At 43.2% G+C, this 16,174-nt stretch overlaps 1 protein-coding gene across 1 annotated transcript in view; it reads left to right on the top strand.

Moving 5' to 3' along the window:
• PREX1 (phosphatidylinositol-3,4,5-trisphosphate dependent Rac exchange factor 1) overlaps positions 1-16,174 on the top strand; it is a 277,523-nt gene that overhangs the window by 203,286 nt on the left and 58,063 nt on the right. Inside the window, exons 11-14 of the mRNA XM_019539798.1 lie at positions 1,096-1,196; positions 4,576-4,679; positions 5,509-5,558; positions 10,102-10,177. Coding sequence (XP_019395343.1) covers positions 1,096-1,196; positions 4,576-4,679; positions 5,509-5,558; positions 10,102-10,177 — 331 coding nt within the window. The remainder of the gene's footprint in view (positions 1-1,095; positions 1,197-4,575; positions 4,680-5,508; positions 5,559-10,101; positions 10,178-16,174) is intronic.

Below are 16,174 nucleotides of genomic sequence, written 5' to 3' on the forward strand. Positions count from 1 at the left end.
CATGCTCTGTGGCTGGCAGCAGCTACCCAGAGCCGGGGCCAGCTGCAGCCGGGAGGCTGCAAACAGCTGAGCCAGGCTCTGGAGCCCAGTCACCAGCTCCATGCTGGTGGCAACTGCGAGCTCACCTTGGGGTGGGCTGCGCTGCCCTGCTGTCTGCCCCGAGATGCATGTGCTGTTGCCACTGGCACAGAGTGGTGACTGGGCTCTGGAGCCCAGTGCAGCTGTTTGCAGCCTGCCCGCTGCTTGCTGCAGCTGCCCAGAGCCCAGACTGGCTACAAACAGCTGTGCCAGGCTCTGGAGCCCAGGCACCAGCCCTGTGCTGGCAGCAAGGGAGAGACCAAGGTTGTGCTGCCTCAGGCCCCTCCGAGGTGTGGGTGCACGCGCCGGCACGGAGCTGATGTCTGGGCTCCAGAGCCTGGTGCAGCTGTTTGCAGCCTCCCAGCTGCAGCCGGCCCTGGCTCTGGGTAGCTGCTGCCAGCCAAGAGTCCAGGCTGCTCCAAGCAGGCAGCTGGGACGCTGCAAGCCCTGCTGGGAGCAGCCCGGGCTCCAGCAGGTACCCAGAGCCAGGGCTGGCGGTGGCATGCCGAGCAACATCACCTTGCGTGCCACGCTTGGCGTGCATGCCAGGGGTTGCTGACCCCTGCTTTAGTACTTCCTTTTGGAAATACTAAAGCATGGCACAGTAACTGCCCGTACTGTGCCATGTGCACGGTGCATGACTAGATTTAGCCGCTACATTACCGTAGTGGTGCACTAAAATGGGGGAGCACGCCACTACAGCAGTATAGCTGTCGATCTTGTGTAGACCCACATGATCACTACGTTGCTGTAGGGTGATATGCAGATGTGCCCATAGTGAATTAAGGGGAACAATGGGAGTAGTTCCCCATAGGAGATGCACTTCATGCATCCAGAAATGTGGATAATCCAGCCATCCAAAAGAGGCATCATCATTCCTCTTCCTATACAGTAACTGTCATGGTTGCTTCACGAAGGGAGTCACCTGTATTTGGATGATGCAGCGTAGAGACATGTGACAGCTCACCTTCAGGGGGAGAAAGCTAATTACTTCTGCTGCTCTACTTCCTTCTGCAGTGAGTTTGTATCCTGGCTAATGGAGATTGGGGAGATAAGCAAACCAGAAGAAGGAGTCAACTTGGGACAAGCGCTGTTGGAAAATGGCATCATTCATCATGGTGAGTGCTCCGTGCCACAGCCAGATGTTATGTACTGGAGAGTATAGTGCAGTGGTTCTCAACCTTTTTAGACTTAAGACACCCCTTGTCAGACTTGAGGCACCCCTCCATAACTTTTGTGAATTGACTGGCACCCTATTTAAAAAACTTAATTTATTACAGGGCTTGCCTCTTTGTGGGCTAGAAGGGGGCAGGCAAGTGGGCTGGGGGAGCAGGTAGGCAAGGAGACAATGAGCAGGGAGACACTGAGCCGGCCCTTATCTGCTTATCTTCTCACACTTCCTGCAGCAGCCTTTAAAAGATCTTGCAGAAGTTAGGGAAGAGAGACATTTGAGAGTTTTCTCTGAAAAATGAGGCTCATCCTCAGCAGCTGCACTGAGGAGTGCTCAGTATTAGGCAGCATTTCCCCCTCATTCCTGCCAGTGATATTTCCAGCCCTAGAGGAAGGAGTTGTGGAGAAGATTTGTTCTTTCTAGCTCAATTTCCAAGAACTTCTCTCGTTAGTAATGCATCCTGTGACTTGGGAGATTAAACGCAGAGGACAAGCTTTCTCCTTGAAGTCTTGGGCAGATTATTAAAATGCTTAGGCTACTTTGCACAAGCTGTTGTATGAGCTGCTGCACACCTTAGCTGTTTAGAAACCTAGCCCACTCCCCATTTTTGTAGTGAAGTAGCAAGTCTTCCTGTCCATCCTGCCCTTTGAAACCCAGATTTCTCCTGCTGTTTTCCATTATTTTCCCATTTCAGAAAACAGACAGAGCAGCTCAGGCATATGTAGTTTAAACAGCAGGTACCCTATTTCTAGCATTCAGGTGTACGTGCCTGGAAGGTGCACATCAAATAAAAGAAGCTTTTTATTCTTTGATGGTTTAAAGCCTGATGGCCACATTTCTCAGCAATCTCTCTCAATCCAATTTAAATAGGGTAGCTATTTAATTAGACTAGTATTGCTTTAATCTCTTGGTATTATAGCTCCACAAGCATGTCTTCCAGGCGATTATAACAGTGTTAAGCAAGGGTGCTTGTCATTTTTCTTTGCTGTAAGCCAACAAGCAGCAGCAGCACCAACAGTTCTCAAGGCGCATATATTTCCATTGCCCAGGTACAGATGCATTCATTCATGTACACTCATCCTACAGGCCAAATTCAGAGGAGATTGGCTCCCATTCGGGCACCAAATTAATGGACCAGATTTTCAAAAGTGCTCAAATACCCAGTCTTTCCCTTATGACAAAGTAATTAGTTATTCAGGTCCACCAGGGACCTTCAAGAAAGATCAGAGCCCAATGAGTTTTTAAAATGTTGCATGCACATTTTAACATGGCTGCCTCCTGTTAACAGCAAACAAACTCTAGAAAACACTTGCAGATCTGGCTTCAGTTGAAGAAGCATCCCTCAAGGCTTTGAGATTTTTTTGGCAAACCATTACAGGAGAAAAACACTCCATGATCTGTCTCCTTATCTAGCAGGAGGTTCAGACTGAAGCATGCAGTATTGCCTCACATTAGGCAACACACCTTATCTTTTGCTGTTCGCTTGCCATAAAGTGTTCACTTACTCATGGGAAATGAAATGCTGATCTCCAGGCCTGCTTGGTTATGGCCTAGGCAGAGCATAATGCAGCCATAGTGGAGCTCTGACCTGTGGGAATGCTGAGTTTTCTCCATCTTATCTGCTGTTTCCTCTTCTTTAATCTCGGCTCCTTTATCTGAGCCTGCAAAAGTGGAAGTGCTGGCCTTGTATCTGCTGCAGAGAGCCAAAGGAGTTTCATCAGAACCCTGTCCTACTTCTCTTCTAGGCACAAAGGATGGAAAGGATTTCTCAGCAGATCTCAGATTCAGAAATGGGCAGATGCTCAAAGGGAAGGGGAAGCTAGTAGCCATCACAGAGGACTTCAGAAGTCCATTCACATACGAAAGGATAAGAAGTGTTTGCATTGTGCATTATGGAGCCAGCTTCCCTTTTTAGCCTCTGGGACAACTGTTCCATCCTACCAAAATCAACCCTTTGACTTCTAGGACACCCAGAGACCAGGGTTGCACTGAGGTGAGGCAAGATCACTCTTAGCCCCAGATATCCACAAGGGAGCAAGCTCCATCTTCTAAACATTGGGCCTCTCCACCCCGCAGCTCATACCAAATGCTGGTACTAAGCCGGGTGACGCTAATTGTGTTTCACTGCTGCCGTTCTTACAGGCTGGCTAAACACTATCTAAACTTAATCACTATCAAGTAGCTTAATCTGTTTAAAAATCTGTTTGCTGGGAACTGTCACCAGCCCAGCCAATGGAGCCTCAAGAAAGTAAACCTGGGGTCCACCACCTAGGTCTGGCTGCATATATATCCATATAGAAAAGGCAGGGACAACTAGAGCCGGTAGCCCACCTTCTTGAACTTTTCTCACTGCCCTTGGCTCTTTATTTTCTTGTCTCTCTCTAGGCTTTTATATCTGCTTCCTTGCTTGGGTTGAAGCAGGTGTCCCTGAAACCAACCTGGGAACAGCTGCAGATCTGTGCTTCATATTGACAAATCCACAAGTTATTTTGTTGGTTAATTTGAGATTTAATATTTATCCTGGACTGTGGGACTAGAGCTGTGTGTGTGCATGTATTTGTTTCATATGAAAGCTTTTCTCTTACATGCCCCCTAAAAAGAGGTTGCATTTTAGACATGAGATCAACTTATATAATTTGGATCTAAGTTTCATCCATCACTCCTGCCTAGTGAAGCATATTTTCTTTGACTATTATATTAAAATGCAGCACAACAAAATATATCTTACCCTCACTGCTATAAAATTAGCCATCTTAGCAAAGAAAGAAGTCTCTGGAGAGCACCATTGAATTCAGTCAGTTATCGCATGAACATACTATTAAAAACAAGTACCTTGGTGTCCCACCAGAATACTCACTGCTTTTGAAAATGCTGCATACCCTGGTGGCAGCTGCAAAAATGATTGCCATAAAACTAAGATGTCTGCAGTTGAATTACTAAATCTGCAAGAGTCTGACTCAAAACTCATTGAAAGAAGTGGAAAGATTCCCATTGACTTCAGTGGAACAAAACACTAAATAACTGAAGCAGACTGAAAATAAGAGTTTAGAGAATAGCATTTTGTGGGATATTTTGGTTTTATTGAAGTTACAGCAATTTGGAAGACTATTCCTTTGGGCCAAGTCATTCAGAAATGCATGTATGCAATCTTTTTATACCCAGTAATTTTATGTGCTTACCTGAAAAGTCTGCCCTCATGTTAGAGATGCCATAGGAAAATAATAGACCCACTGTGTTTCTTTATCTACTGATATATCACGCTGGCACAGTATAGGGCAAGCAGGGTTGAAATAAAGTGATTATTAATTACTGTGCTGATGTTTCAGTTTCAGATAAGCACCAGTTTAAGAACGAGCAGGTGATGTACAGATTCCGGTATGATGATGGGACTTACAAGCCAAGAAGTGAATTGGAAGATATCATGTCCAAGGTACATGCTCTTTTTGGGCTGGAGCAAGATAACAGCCATGCATAATAGCTGCAGAATTTTCTTTCTGTCATTATGGCTGTGACCAATTTATACCTCATGTTGTTGAAACTGCTATGTTGTATCAAGCTGGCACCGTGATAGTGCAGGAGACATTCTGTCTTCCTCACTCTTCACATCTCCCATTTTTTCAGGCTACATTAGACTAGCTCATGGATAGGGAGAGGAAGCAGTACCCAATGATAAATGATTATTTACTTGTATTGTGGTTGCAGTAGGTTCTGCAAGACCACAATAGGTCAACCAGCGTCAGCTGAGGATCTGGCCATAATGGTTTCACAAGAAGGGTAATGTATCATGGGCATGTACATACTCAGCTTTTTTTCTGGTAATTATATTTATTTAATGTGAGTTACAGTGACCTCTGTTTGGCCATTATTAATGGACATCCTTACTGGATACAACAAGGAAAGTTTAGATGGAGGAAATGGGTAAAAAGATGGACAAAGAGAATTATCATAGCATAGATGGGCAAAGAGAATGATCATAGCATGTGCACACTGGATTGCTGAAGAGAAGGGGGTTGGTTGTGGAGAACAGGTTTGAAACCTCTGTGTTGGCAATGGGGGAGGAGGAGGAAACACCATTGGTGCTAGAGAGGAAAGAAGAGGAGAGGTTCCTAGAAATATTGGGAAATCTAATTCCTAATAAGTAGATGCCATCCATATCCATGCTGCTGCATTTCTGGTGTAGCAATAATTATTCAGCATGGCTTTTAACACATATTCGATCTGGTAAAACATTATAATGCTTCATTTGTCTCTTCCCTTAGGGTGTGAGGCTCTACTGCCGATTGCACAGTCTTTACATTCCAGTGATAAAGTAAGTTTGCATTCACGGCTTCCTTGCATATTGTAGCTGCCTTTTTTAAAGGGGTAAGAGGCCAACGTTTTAAATCTTACCTCTTTTCTCTGCAATGTATAATAAAACAGTTTGCCCAGATTATTGAGGTTCCTATACTGCCATCCTATTCCCACTGCTGGGACTAGCCGATAGTCTGCTGTTGAAGGAGCCAAGAACTGAACTTTGTAGGAATACATCCAGGGACTTTCTCTGAGGTTCATTCTCTCTGCCGTGTACCCCAGCCCTTAACCTGGTGACCTTCATAGCGTGACGTAGGTCCATTTATTTATCCCAGAAGGAGATACAGTGTGGTTTTAATAAGTGGCTAGTGATTCATAGTAGATTGTGGAGGGCAGACGTGGTTGGGGATTGTTGAGTTGTTTGTTTTATTGTTATTTAAGGCTACAAACAGATGTTGCATTTATCCTGAGAGAAACCATTTTTGTCCTAGGACTAATTGTGATTGCTCCGACGTCCATGTCCATTGTCTTGGGACAAACCCTAAAAAGGGTCATGGGACAAGAAGTGCTAAACATTTGTCTTAGGACATCTCAAAGTGTGTCTAAACAGTTGTCCTGGGATTGAATCATTGCAGAAAAGCAGCAGCTCATTCAGCCTCTCATTAAACCCCGATTGGAGGGGCGAAGTGTATACACCCCAATCCTGGGACTTTTCTGTTTTGGAATAAACACAGGCACAGCTTACTCCAGGACAAATGCAGCATCTGTTCCTAGCCTAAGTTATGTAGATTTATCCAGAGGCTGAACCAATGGGCTTATAAAAAAAATCACCATGGGACAAGCCCTGAAGTCAAAACCCTCTTTGAAGTCTGCAGGAACCTAGTTTAAAAGAAATGCTTTTAGGCAAAGAAAACTCAGCTCAGGAAAAAGAAAGCTAACTTAGTTGACTATCTAACCAGGTACCCAGATTCAGGAGACAAGATTTTCAAATGTCAGTGCATTGCGTAGGCCCTCCAGGAAGCTCTTCCTTCCATCTCCCTGTGATGGAAGATCTGCACTTACTGACTGTATCATCCCCTTTTTGAATAATGTGGATGTCCTTTTCAGCTGCTTGTGACTGGGAATTGGATAGTGTCATGGGAACCATTTTTTTAAGGTTCACAAAATTTGGTGACAAAAATAACACCCCCCCCCCCCCGAAAAACATATATGGTAGGTCTGATTAGAGTTGATTTCTTGTTCTTGAGTTGCTCAGCAGATGTTCCAATACAGACGATAGGCCATTGTCTTGCTAGATGAATCTGCAGCATAGACGCATTTAATCAATCATAATTCCTTCCACTTAGCTGAAATCACAATTACTCTGGGAGGGACAGTTCTGGGTCATATGTGTATATGTGTTTGTGCGTGTGCGTGTGTAGGCTTCAGCCATTAAGACAGTAATTCATATGTAAAGCAGGAAATGAAAGTGGTAAGTCAGGCTGAGAAAAATGTCACTGACCCTGGGGTGCCTGCAGCATGAGAGGGATTTTATTAGATGCAGCAGTCTCATGTGTGTGATCAGAAAACAACCACCACTACAGGCCCATCTTGTGGCATTTTAACAGTGCACTGCGTTTGCTTTGAGAAGATTCTCTATTCCATTCAGGACTGTCAATATTAATGACAGGGGTGTCTTTAAACTGGATGACCCATGAAAAATTACAGCCTCTCAAAACTTCTGGGCTCCCGTTGGACAGTCTTCTGCCTTTGACACACGCAGACTCTTCTCCCTATGCCACTGGCCCTCCAACAGGCTCTTCCTTCCACCTCTTCGTAATGGACCTGTGCTTTCCATGCTCATGTCCTTCATCTTGGAGGCAGCTTCTTGGAACCGTGCAGTAGTGCATTAATCTAGTACCCATTTTGGATCATTACTTTGTGTGGCATCCTCTACTATTCTCACAGTTCCTGCTGCCATTGTTGGTGGAACCCATTTTCTTGGCAGGCCTTAGTTTTTAACATGGAGGGAAGCCTGCTGGGCTTGAAACACTGAGGTATAAAAGCTGTATAGCGATGGAAGCAACCTGTGCAGAAAATCAGTAGATTTATGGAGGACTTTCATTAGGCAGCTTAATTAACAATGATGGTTGTCAGGACAGGAAAACTCGTATGCTGCCTAGGCTCTAATTTGTGAGTGCTAGACAGTGCTGCCCTGTTTATCTAGGCAGGAGACAATGATGAGCATTGGGCTACTTTAGCTTGGCTGAAGCAGGGAGCTTCTGGTACACGTTCGAGGTATGTTTCCATATTGTGGCCACTCATTTTTTAGCTTCACCTGCAGTTGCTGAGCCTGAGTAGCACACTGTGCTTGGTTTTCAGCCTTCAGTTCATATTAACTAAATCGGTAGAGAAAGTCAGTGAGTTAATGCTGAAACATCCATCCTGACAAGCATTTAACTAGAAGCAGTGAATGACTGGGCCCTGGACCAAGATCCCAATGCCAGTAAAATGTTAGCTCATTCATCCTGATTTCAAAGCTCTCTTAGTATGTCAGCGCTAATATTAAAATGCTAGGAGCTGCCTCCCACAATTTGGAAACCCCTGCTCATTAGCCCTCAATATTTTCATGCTCTTTTTATTGTTCTGACATTTCAAAAGCACATTTTCTTTTGATAAGAGTGTGAGAGGGAAAAACTGCCCTGAGAACTCCCACAGCTTTGTGCTGGACGTAGCGTATTACTGGAAGAAGGGCCAAAAACTATGTGTAAGCACTACAGAGATAATTTTTTGTTCTGAGGACATGTACATCTGGAAACGCTGTCACGCTGTTCTGAAGTTCTGGAAGTGCTGCTTCCCTTTCTAATTTCTCGCTCTCTGGGTTATATACGAACACACAGGCATTTTTGCTGAATTAATTTAAAAGAAGCAAACACAGCACGATCACATTTGTAGGTGACCAGCAAAAAGAAAAACCTGGGCAAGATGAATTGTGTTTGTTGGTTCAATTTTAGATTTTTCCTTCTCCCTTTTATATTTTTTTAATTCATTTGTTTTGCTGCTAATGAAAGAGGCCGGGCTGACAACAGAAAACTGAAGTCTTTCCTTAAGCTACAAAACAGTTGTCTCCGGGCAGGGCCTGGAAAAGGTTCCCTCCCACAGCTTTGCCAGTGGACCTCAAGCTTCGATGGGAAGGATCACTGCTACAACTGAAAGGGGAATTCATTCTCCATGGCTCATTCAGTATTTGGCCTTTCCGCAGAAAGGGTCAACAAGAGAGAGCCACTTCATGGAAATTAATCATGGTAATGGCTTTTGTAATGTGGAACTAGGAACTGGATCAAGATCCCCAAGCTCATTTCACAGGGCCCATGAGTAGCCATAAAATGGCAACTGTTTTAATCTGCTGCTATCAAAGGCTGGGTTAGGGCCAGGACCTAGGAGGTGGAAATCTTTATAGCCTGCTGTCCTGAGCTACTTAATCCTTCCTGCTCTAGAGTTGCATAGCGTTTGTATAATTCCCCAACCGTGCTAAACCATCAATATCTCCACTATGATCTCGAAACAGGGTAGGGCAAACCTCTAAGAAGCAATGACTCGTAAATGTGTTTTACAAATGATGGTCCTGTAGATGAGGGAAGGATTGTAAGGGAACAAGTACTTCTATATTAGAAAGCCTAACTACTGGCAATATCACTTTTTGAACAAAAGAATGAAAAGCTGTCTGTACATCACAGAACATCATAGAAGTATGCTTGTACCAGGGACACTGCCTGCAATTCTGGGCTCCCACATTCAAGAAAAATGAATTCAAACTGGAACACGTTTGACAGGTTATTAAAATAGGGGAAAAGGAGAGAACCTACCATAGATGAGGACACTAGAAGAACTTAGCTTGTTTAGTTTAGCAAAATGAAGGCAGAGAGGGAATGAGATTGGGCTTCACAAACACAAGAGAAAGAGAAGGAATTTCAGTCTAATGGACATTGTTGACCCCCCCCCCCCAAAAAAAAAAAGGATAAAAACAAGGTGCGACTACATTTAAACTGTAATAAAGTTTCTAACCATCTGAGCAGTTAGGCTTGAGAACATTAGCAATAAACCTCACTGTTTTTATTGGAGTTTGACAGATTTGTGAAAGGAATTATATGAGATGTGGTAACTGGTGATAACAGGGGACAGGACTGATGATCCCAGAGGGCTTTTCCACTCTCATGTTCCTGTTTCTCTTCTCCCCATTGGGGAGTGCTTGAAACAAAACCCAGTTTTCTGAACTTTTGAAAAAATTTGATCAGAAATGTGTATCTGTTGTTGGCTTGGAATGGGTTTTTCATCCAGGCTATGAGAGGTCCCTACTTTAAATTCAGTACTTCATTTATTATTTGAGAAAAAAGGAATCCTCTGCCTTTTTAATTGTATTCTATTATCTGCAGTGCTGCACAGATCAAAAATGGTTGAATTAACCTCATAGGTTTTTTCTATCTCTAATTCTTCCTGCATAAAATGTAGGAATTAGTTATCCAGTCTAACAGAAATGTACCCCTTGTTATACTAATATTTCTTTAAATCTCTTTCTGATTCAGAGACCGAGACTACCACTTGAAGACCTACAAATCAGTAATCCCTGCCAGTAAACTAGTGGATTGGCTGATTGCACAGGTAAGGAAATGTAAAGAAACAGTAGTCATTATGTTTAATACTGTCACTGACATTTATTTGATTTTCTCAACAATATTTCTGCATTGTCAAACATTTTAAAGAGAGTAAAACAGTGGCATAGTTAGCCAGCACCAGGATGTGTTTAAAAAAATTGGGATGTAAAGACTTCTTGTACTTGAATGTTTGTGATTACTATTTGCTTGGTGCCAAATCAGTGCTTGACATTGTACAGAGGAGGAGAATACTAGAGAAACTGGATGCTCTCATAGGTCTTTTTTTTATGACTGTGAAGGCGCACAGAAAGTAGGGTAGATATGCACTTTTGCAGACTAAATAAGATCTATATGTACAGCAGAAGCTTTCATAAACCAAAGTGCACCTACTTCACCAGATGCTGTGAAAGGATGTGAAGAAAGCACAGTATGAAATAGAGTGAGTGATTAGAAGGTGCAGACAGATTTTGTTCCCATTTACACTAGTGGAGCTATATAGCAGTATAGCTTCAGTGGAAGTTGAGTTGTTACACCATTTATACCAAGATAAATAAGGACAGACTCTATCTCATTGCCTTCAGAAACTGCAGCTATGCCATATTTACCCTTGTGAAACTGGGAGAAAGGACACAACCAAAGAATTTACAATTTTGTTTCAATTGGTCAGTGCAAGCCAGCAAGGAGGATACAGTGTGGTTCTTCATCGCACAATTCGATTGTATGTTCTGTTTTCATCCTCAAGATGTCAATGTTAGGTCGGACTTATTTGCATTCTGCTTTACCCGAGCAATGTATCAGGGCCTTAGCATGCATGAGACTTGGTCTCCTGAAAATCAGGAATGTTCTTTTTCAGAAACATTCCCTAAAATCGTAGTTGACATCTTTTATATTAGTAAAACAAATGTGATTTAAGACGCAGTCTATGGTTTCAGTTATCATAGGACAGCCGGGGGGGGGGGGGGGGGGGAGCTATTCATTGCCTGTTGAGGAAAAGAGGAAAGCAGGTATAGCAGAGCTGCAGCTGTCAAATCTGTTCCATGTGGCTACACAGGGTCCACTTATTGGAAAGCTGAGAAAAGGGAGGCTCCTGTGGTCAAAAAGCTGAGCTTGAATCAGTCTAATGTGGCCTGATTTTAGTTAATTACAGTGCTGTAGGCAAGACGAGGACTCAAATGGCAAAATAAATAATTGATTTCCTTCAGATCTACATCTTCCCCCCGCTCCTTTTCCTCATTCGGGTAGATTAATTCAGCCTGAGATTTGCTGTTTACTGAACTTTCCTTTACACCTCATGTATTAGGATTGGATTGTCTATGGGTAAAGCCAGAAATAGAAGTATGGATATGTACCTTTGTACACATATATTTACTCACATATCTGTAAAGGAGGAAAAACTCTAGTTAGCAGACAATTAACCAATGAGAACATTTCCAATATTTAACTTTTGCATCTAGGGTTCATTCCAACTCCCATTTATGTAACTGAATCAGATTTCTGCTTCTAAAGTCTTAAAAAGCATGGCTATTGTATGGGATCTTACACCAGGTTGACCATGCTTGTGGGAGCTGTTCAGTAGTTAGCTCTTGAAAAGTTGACCCACTTCTTTAGTTTCTTGGTTATGGAGTTTAACTTTATGTACTAGTTTTTAAGAGATTGGCTGAGGTATGTAATATAATTTCATAACTAAACATAGTCACAAAAGAGACATTTTGAATAAATGTACTTTCTAATTTTGACAAACTACCTGTAACATGACTTCAACGTAGAAAATCACGGTTTGGTTTACAAATACTGTAAGAAAAGAGTACATTATAGTTTTCCTAAAATTGGATGACTCAAGAGAGTTTTTGAAGGATGGTGGTTGCCTTCTGTTTGTGATTTGGGTTGGAGAAGTCTGGGGAGCTTTTAGTAATAGACAAGGCTGTTTTTCATTTCCTTGGCCCTTACAACTATTCAGGAGATTCTGCAATGTAGACGAGTAAGAGTTCTTTTTCTTGTCAAGGAAAAAACATATATTTTGACTATGAGAGACCCTGAGCCCTACCTGGGGCATATTAAATTTTCGTGCCTTTGTCAATTTAAATTCATTTCGGTCCTGAATGACACTTAACCTTGTGTACATTTAAATTTGATACATATAATAATCCCTTATATGTCACCTACTCTGAGTCTGATAAACAGGCTAGGCCTGTTTATCAGATGGGCAGAGCACTTGTGGCTCCACTGATGTCAATGGATATGTAAGGACTCAGCACCTCCGGACTGTTAATGTGTGCACCATGAAAAACTAGAGGTGCATATATAGCACCGTAAGAGTACTTACATGGGAGTGGCCACCTGAGGAAATTCGTCAGGACTTGGAGATATAATGCAGATCTTGCTTGACTTCTCTGTTGTATTTATCGTTGATTACTATGGCTGGATTTCTTCTCGGTTTACTTCATTTTGTGCATCAGACACAAAAACACACCAGAATCCATGACAATGGAGGGAGATGAATTCCAGCACAAGTGCTGATGGGAAGATAGAGGTGTCTGTCGCTTTCAATGTCATGGGGTCAGTTCCTGAAAATGGACATTGTTGTAACTTAACTTATACTGGACATTTCTTGGGTGACCCTGTGAGGGAGAGAGCCTAAGCAGGCCCGGCCTGGAAGGAGAAATGCCTTTTAGATTCCAGAATTGTGCTGAAAGAGGCTCTGAATTTTATTATGGCCTCAAGCAGTCTTAAAGATAATACTTGAAGGGCCATGAGGCATTTATGTAGGTAAACCAGTAGACCCTTCATCATCCAACCTCATTGACTTTCTATTGATATCTGGCTGAGGGGAGATAAGTACAGGACAGGCCCCAGGACAAGAAGCAGGGCTCTGGCAATGGGTGAAATCTTAATAGTTCAACAATGTATCAACAAGGAAGAGGTTCCCATAATCATAGTTTGTTGTCCCATAATCATATTTTTCTTCTACACTGTCACCTGTATGTGTACATCTTACCTCAACTGATCTATAACAGCACGTGCTTTTCCAAATACCTGGTCAATGGCTATTTCTATCAAGGTGCCTACAAGAAAATAATCAACTACCAAAGACTCAGCAGAATGGCAGTTAAGGATAAATGACACCAGTAAAGTATAAAAATAGAGGGATTGGGGCAAAGGTGGCTATTGTTACAGCCACCCAATCCTGGGATCAGCTAAAAGCCACTCTGAATTTCTTCAGGACTACTCAAAGTTACCCCAGCTAGGGGAGGCCCTTAGAGGCCATTCAAGGACGCTCTGCCCAAGTGCCTTTTTCTTGGTCAAACACCTTAACTTTGATGGTGCACGCTGGCTCCTTTGGATCAGCTGCTGTATGTTAGCATACCTTCATTGACTTTCATAGAACAATGCTGGTCTATACCAGCCAAAAATCTGGCCTAGCATTTGCATCTTTGTTGAAGAGAAGAGCTTTTGTTGTGCATGCACATAGGTATAAAATGACAAAGAAGTCTGTTATCTGTATGCCTACATTCTCTTTATCCATACCATCCTTTCCTCAAGCCAACATACAGCTTTCCTGTACAATACATAAGCAATGTACTATCAGTCTGTACAAGTAGCCACTTCCCCAACTGAGGGGGGAAGAGTGGCAGTGGAGGAAATCAGTATCAGCAAGGCACATCATTTCCTTACAGGAGATGGTGTTTCTGGGTCAACTCAGGTCATCAGGTGGCTGGTGCAGCAAGCCCAAAATCTGCATTTAGGCATTAATTAGCCTGGAGCTGGCATATGTTTCTTCTTCAGGTAGAGCATGGCTTCCCAGGGAGTCCCAGCCGAGATAAGTGTCCTAGATTTAGCAGGTGCTGCGCTCTTGAATTTGACTTCAATAATCTGTGGAGGTCCTAAAAATAAACACACAGCTCAGCATTCCTAATCAGCCTGCAGTACTGTGAAATGATTGTCTGATTATTATAGGACTGCATTAGAGACTGTATTGGTCCTGCCAAAACTAATTCACTTGTGACCCGAGTCAGAATTTGAATCAAAATCCCCAGAGGTGATGTGAGCTAATATACCAAAAGTTGATCCACACACTTCCAGCCAGACTTTCCCTGAGAACACCAAATGTAAGGCTAGCTTAGGAGGTTTGAAAGCAAAGGGTAAAATGTAGGGTTGCACCAATAAAGAGTTTGCTGGCCAGTATCAATAGCCGATGATTGGCTGATGCCGATCTGATAACCAATAGTAAGCAGAAGGCATTTTAAACTACTGACATAAATAAACCTTTTTTTGTTGGTTTTGCATTTCACTAACACACACACGCATGTGCGCCTCCTGCCTGCTCCAGTCCTCGATGAAGAAGGTGCACATTGCCCCCTCGCCCATGGCTCCTACCTGCAGCCCCGTTCAGCCAGTGCTGCCATCTTGGGTGGGCAGGGTGGTACTCACACAGACAGCAGCATCAGGCATGTTTGGAGACCCAGAGCATGATGCTGCCTCAGTGCCAGCAGGCCCCATACACTTGAGCTCCCACGGCTGCCGGGGAAAAGCCACTTTTGCAAAGGCGCCTTACCCCACCAGTGTGCAGCCCAACATCTCCTTGGCAGCCCTGGTGCTCAGGCCCCTGCTGCGCGCATGGTGTTGCCAGGGCAGGAGCAGTCCTTTTATTGCTGAGCATGGCACCCTGTAACTGCTCCCCAGCATCCTCTCCTACTGCTCACCAGGATCTTTCGTCTGTTGTGGGCTCAGGCTGGCAGTGGGATGCAGGGACTGGACTACACTCACCAGGGTGTGCTGGGCACACAGCTGTAATTATCAGCTACAATGACCAAAAGAAGCTGATAGCCAGCTGTTATATGCACCCCTACTAGAATGGTAAGCACAGTACTGCTGCAAAAATGACTCTCTTAGCCAATTGATTTGACCCTCTCACTCTTCCCCTTGCAACTGTCCTCTTTTGTGTCACATCAAATTTAAGTTACCAGCTGTGAAACTCTATTGAATCATCCATTAATTACATTTGCTCAAAACTGATGAAAAACCATGGTGTGTTAGGTTTTGCATGCCATTTCTGGAGGAAAAAACATATAGCATCTATAGAGAAGTATATATCGATTGTTAAGTGCCCTTTAAGATTTTATTACTTGACATTACTGCTTTCATTACATTAGGAGAGAGAGTCACATAATATTTAGAAACACATACAAAGGATCTGTAATATTCAGTTTTTTAGTTAACTCCCTAAAATTAAAAGGAACAGGTTTGCAAGGGATATGTTCTGAAGCTGAGCTTGTTTCGCTGAGAGTGACCATCTTACCACACAGACATTTCAGTATGCAGTTGCCTGCAAGAGAACCAGATTCCCAACGGCTAATTTAAGAATGGTGTCAGGAGACATTTCCCCTTCAAATTACTCTCAGTTGGAGGATTAAATTAGTTGTTAAGTCTGTGTCTAATACATTCTCCATATGTTCTTTAAAATAGCTCATAGCAAGTGTTGAGAGTTGTCACGTTGCAGGATGTTGAAGCATTTGCAAAGCTTTGGAATTAATTTTTAGTAAAAATTGAGCTTTGTTTATTGATACTCTCTATTTGGCTCTCCATGTTACAGATATGGACTGAGCCTGGAGTATTCGCACTGTTTCCTGGAAGGGACACACATGGCTTTTTTTTTTTGCAGATATCATGTCTTTTTCTTTCAGTCCAAAAGTGGCTCAGTCATGCAGTCGCTATAGGTGGGGAGCCCAAATGCAAACAAGAATGTATCTCCATCACTGTGACAGCAAAGCAGCGCAGTCACCTTTGCTAGCTTGGATACCAAGAGCAGTCTACCCATGGCTGCACATGGCTCACCCAAGTTTTTTCCTGGCTTACTGTGCAGGTGTTGAAGCATTCATTAAGCTCAGTGCTGCCACAGCTTTACCAGTACCGATGCAATGCCTGATCTCTTCAGTTTAAAACTTGCTGAAGTATCTGCACCCCAAGTCAGGAAAACGGGAATATATGCAAACCATATCACTGATTC

The sequence above is a fragment of the Crocodylus porosus genome, unplaced genomic scaffold (genome assembly GCF_001723895.1).
Source record: "Crocodylus porosus isolate Cpor-Errol unplaced genomic scaffold, CroPor_comp1, whole genome shotgun sequence".
NCBI classification, from domain to species: domain Eukaryota; kingdom Metazoa; phylum Chordata; order Crocodylia; family Crocodylidae; genus Crocodylus; species Crocodylus porosus.